This window comes from Microtus ochrogaster, linkage group LG2 (genome assembly GCF_000317375.1).
Source record: "Microtus ochrogaster isolate Prairie Vole_2 linkage group LG2, MicOch1.0, whole genome shotgun sequence".
Classification (NCBI taxonomy): domain Eukaryota; kingdom Metazoa; phylum Chordata; class Mammalia; order Rodentia; family Cricetidae; genus Microtus; species Microtus ochrogaster.
This window is the reverse complement of record NC_022028.1, coordinates 47,952,337-47,957,136: the sequence shown is the minus strand read 5'-3', so window position 1 is coordinate 47,957,136 and position 4,800 is coordinate 47,952,337. Positions and strand designations below refer to the sequence as shown.

Sequence of the window (4,800 nt, the reverse complement as noted above, 5' to 3'; positions counted from 1 at the left end):
ATATCTCTCTCTCTCTCTCTCTCTCTCTCTCTCTCTCTCTCTCTCTCTCTCTCTCTCTCTCGGGGTTGGAGCAGGCAAGACAGAGTTTCACTATGTAGCCTTGGCTGCCCTGGCACTTACTGTGTAGACCAGACAGGCCTCCAGTTCACAGAGATCCCCCTCTTTTGCTAGGATTAAAAGCAAAAGCATGTGCCACTGTACCCAGCTTACATTTTGTTGTTGCTTTTTAAAACTTTCCCACACAACACAATTTCATAGAATTCTTTTCACCATGTAAAATTTTTCTATGAACCAGATTCAACACAGAAACAAAAACCTGAGAAGGAGCCCACAAAAGAGAAAACCACAGACCAAACGCCTTTTGCACTTGTCAACTCAAAAGAGTCTACGTATAACACTTTCTGCATGCTTTAGCCAGGTGCTGACACACCACAGCCAAGTGGGTTTTCCTAGGGATGCCAGGCTAGTTCATCCCAGCAGCGCTGACCACATACTCCACCCATTACCAGATGTAGGTGGTTGGGGGGAATAATCCAGCCATCTCATAAATCTTAATAAAGAGCCCTTGAGGCTGGGCATGGTAGTGCACACCTTTAATCCCAGCGCTTGGCAAGCAGAGCCTCTCATTCCTGATTGACTTTTCTGTATCCAGGAAAACTGCATGGTGCTTATGAGTCCCCACCCCCTCTTCTCCCATACTAGGTCCGGCTCCCCAGCCCTCTGTTGTGTCTCCTTCTGGGAGGTAGGCACAACAAGTTTCTTCTTTTCTTGCTGTCTCTTATCTCCTATATCCAAGACTGTCAGTCACTCCCCACCCTCCACAGCTATCCCTGACCCACTGGCCCAAATCGGCCCTGGAGAGAACTGACCGCTGGGCCCCAGGTGGTGGTCACACTGATGGTGCAGGTAAAAGGGGAGAACATGCACATGAACATATGAGTGCATGGAGTGGCCATGCGTGTCTTGTGGAATGTGTGTTCTGTGTGAGGGGATGTGTTCGTCTGTGCAAGCTGAAAGGTGAGAGGGGGAGGGGGCCATGAATCTGGGTGCCTGTGACTTGCATGCACAGGAGTGGTGTAGCAGGAGGGGGGTTGCCTTTCAAGGCTGTCCCTGTAGGGGCCAGTGTCCTGAAAATCTTCAATCTGTCTCAGATGCCCAATGTCCTTGTGGCCCGGCACACGCCAGGGTAGTAGAGGCTGTAGGAGTCAGAGTCCCAGAACTGGGTACAGGCTAAGCTCCTACCCCCCAGATATACCCACCTGGAAGAAGCGGGTTGCCGTGGCCTGGTCATCCTCTGTCAGCAGTAGATTGTCCATAAAGAGCCAGAAGAAAGGCTGCTGACTCCCTGAGGGTGGTTGAGCATACTGCAGGATCCGGTGGAATTGGAACATGTACCAGCCTGCCATGAACCGGGGGAAGGCCAGGTTCAGATGACAAAGGCCAGGTAGAGGATAACACATTTGCAAACGCTGGGCACCTCTGCTCTCCCATGGTGGAGATGGGAACACAAACGTCTGTTTAGTCTAGAGCTCACCAGACAGCACACAGAGCCTGTGCAGGTTCATCTGCCAGTTACAGCCCAGGGAAGCTGGTTTGAATTAAAATGTGGAGTGTGAGATTTCTGCCCTGTCTGAAGGCTGAGGTGGCATGAGGGAATACAGAGACAAAAGAAAGGACAGGGTAGAGGTGACAGGGTTGAAGACAAGATTCTCCAGTGACTGGAGCCGAAACAGTTCATTTCTAGAAACTCACCAGGGCAGCGGTTACAAGAGTAGCCTAGGGGCTGTGTCGAGCCATACACGAGGTCAAAGGGGCCCCATCTCTCCACCTAGGGAACACATACACGGTTATTATGGGACGAGGATGGCAAAGCTAAGTGCTTCCACACTGGCGACCAGCATTAGGGCCTTTGCATCCCATGTATCTCTCCAATGTTGTACCTTGGGGGTGACCCAAGAAGACCTCCTAGCTAAGCCTTGGGACCCACTTAAGCAGAGATCCCAGACACCAATGGCTCTCAGGAGAAGCCCAAACAGTGGTAGCCCGAGAACATTCCATATCTGAGATTCTTCCTCAGAAAACGTGCTTTTAAAAAGGGGGGGTCTGTCCTGGAGGGAGGACAATGCTCAGCCTGAGGGATTATTCCACATCCTTCTGGGAAATTGTGGATTATGCTGTGAGCCAGCAGCTGGTCACAGATGGCAGGGTGGATATTGTCTGATGGCCATAAACAATTCCCACTTAGTACCAGACAGGGTCACTTGCTGGCCAATTGAGGAGAGAATAAAACAGCCCCAGTCCTGTCCCAAATGCAAGGAATCCTCTAGAGAACCCCTGCTTCGCCGATGGCCTCTCTAGCCCTGGACATGTTTTGTTTTTGTTTTGTTTTTTGAGACAGGGTTTCTTTGTGTAGTCCTGACTGTCCTGGAACTTGATCTGTAAATCAGGCTAGCCTCCAACTCAGCCCCCGCCTCTGGGCCTCCCTAGTGCTAAGATTAAAGGCATGCACCACCACTGCCTGGCTCAAACCTGAACCTGAACGTTATTCTAAGAAAAAGTTCTACCTGGCAATGGTGACTCACCCCTTCAATCCCAGCCCTTGGGAGGCAAAGAAAGGTGGATCTCACTGAGTTGGAAGCCAGCCTAGTCTATCAAGCAAGTTCTAGGACAGCCAGGGCTACACAGAGAAACCCTGTCTCAGAAAACAAAAATGAAAGCCAAAAAGAAGAAAGGAAGGAAGGAAGGAAGGAAGGAAGGAAGGAAGGAAGGAAGAAAGAAAGAAAGAAAGAAAGAAAGAAAGAAAGAAAGAAAGAAAGAAAGAAAGAGTTGAAAAAAGTTATTTAGAGGCTGGAGAGATGGCTCAGAGGTTAAGAGCACTGGCTGCTCTTCCAGAGGTCCGGAGTTCAATTCTCACAACCATCTGTAATGAGATCTGGTGCCTCCTTCTGGCGTGCAGACATACATGCAGACAGAACACTACATAATAAATAAATCTAAAAGAAAAAAAGAAAGAAAGAAAAAGAAAAGAAAGGAAGGAAAGAAGAGAAAGAAAGAAATGAAGGAAGAAGAGGGAGGGAGGGAGGGAGGCATTCCTAAAATGTCTAAGGATGGTTTTCCCAATCTAGAAAATCTAGAATAGGCCCCCACTTTCTTGGATCTCCCCATTTCTCTCAGTAGTGGGCTGACTCCTAAATTAGGCCCCAACTTCTTGACTCTTGCTTTCTTTATGTCCCCATCTTTACTACCTGATTTCAGATGTGCACCTGAGATCCTTCAGGGACAATGACTGGTTGGGATCTGGCTGAAGGAAGTGGTCAGGGTTCCGTGGTAAAGACCAGTACCGGGACTGTCTATTTAAGAGGCCCAAATGCAACTTGCCCGCCCCCCATGCTCCCAGGAGGAGCCCTAGAGGGCTCCCATTACAAGGACAAGGCAGCACCAGCTTTGTGTTCGGAAGAGGTTTTCAACTGCTGGCTGCTCAGCTCAAGACTTGCAACAATGAGAGTGTCGTGGGGTTGAGCCTCTCCACCCATGCATATCCGCCAGCATAGGCAGCAGAAGCCAGCCATGTAGACTTCAAGATGTCTGGCTGCTTGCCCTGACCAGGGTTGAGGGATGCATTCCACTCCCGCCTCCCTCTGTGAGGCATAACAGTGTTGACTCCACTGGGGCAGGGCCAAAGCCAGACCCAGGACCCCATGCTGGTCTGAAGACCTCTGGCAGTTCCTTGCACCCTGCCTGTTCCTTCCTGCCCCTCCAGGGTTCCTTCCCTCCCTCCCCCTCCCCCCAGGCCCTGGCATCTGTCCCCTGGCACACCTGGCCTTGGCAGTCCTGCCCCCCAACACCTCAACTTACATCTCTTCTCACAACATTGGTGACGTCTTCCAAGTACTTCAGTCTTCCCTCTTCCGAACCAGAACCACTTTCCAGAAAGCCCAAACTCTCGAGCTCTGGAGAGAGGACAGACAAGATGGACACAGAGAACAGAGATGACATGGGCTCTGTGCCCGCAGAGTGGGGAAGGAGCCGTGACACTGCGATCTTTCCTGCCACAGAGCAGCAGCTTGATCTTTTCTGGCATCAGAGCCCAAGGACAAACTTCCTGAGGGCTACTTTGTGAAAGTCAAGAAATCGGTTGCAAAACTGCATTTCTGAGCCATGCTCTCACTCGCTGGCTTAGGCCACCAGTGGGGCTGTGGCTTCCATAGTGGTGTCATGTTTGAACCAGAGTGGTGACATACAGAGCAGGTGAATTTCCTTCAGATCCCAAGAATGAGAGTTTGGGCAAGTTGAGCTGGGTGTCCTAAAGGTATAGTGATACAATTGTAACTACCGCATGGGTGCTTGTGATACACTGTGGGGGTCACTGGCTGTGCTCCTGGTGGTATCAGCAGTGGGATATGCTTTAGCCAGAGAACAGAGCGCCTTCAGGGCTCTGTGCTTGGTGGGCACATGGGGATCAGGACAGTCTAAGGGGCAGGACTCCAGAAGACATAACTTGGGAGATTCAAGTATAGAAAGAGGGTTCAGGAAGATGAGGCGGCTGGGGGAGCCTATATGGGGAGCACAGCTGCTGGAACCCAGTCTTTTCACCAGCAGTAGCTCCCTCTACCCTGGCGGGCTTGTCCCTTTCCCATCCCTGCCTCCTCTTGGGGAGCTGGGACCTTCGCTCTTGCTTGGGTGCACAGTTGGGGGATTTCTCTGGTTGTCAGATCCTTTCCTAGGATACTCAATTCCCTCAGTTCCAGAAGTCTGAGGAAGAAGTTCAACTGGTATTTTTTATTTTCTCTTTCTTTCTTT

The 4,800-nt window shown here is 50.6% G+C and overlaps 1 protein-coding gene across 2 annotated transcripts in view; it reads right to left on the bottom strand.

The window, feature by feature from the left end:
- Dnmt3l (DNA methyltransferase 3 like) overlaps nucleotides 1-4,800 on the bottom strand; it is a 12,882-nt gene that overhangs the window by 2,882 nt on the left and 5,200 nt on the right. For both annotated transcript variants that reach the window (XM_013351158.1, XM_005360277.2), the window contains exons 8-10: nucleotides 3,856-3,950; nucleotides 1,753-1,828; nucleotides 1,260-1,399 (exon numbers count right to left, since the gene is read on the bottom strand). In XM_013351158.1, the coding sequence (XP_013206612.1) occupies nucleotides 1,260-1,399; nucleotides 1,753-1,828; nucleotides 3,856-3,950 (311 nt within the window). The remainder of the gene's footprint in view (nucleotides 1-1,259; nucleotides 1,400-1,752; nucleotides 1,829-3,855; nucleotides 3,951-4,800) is intronic.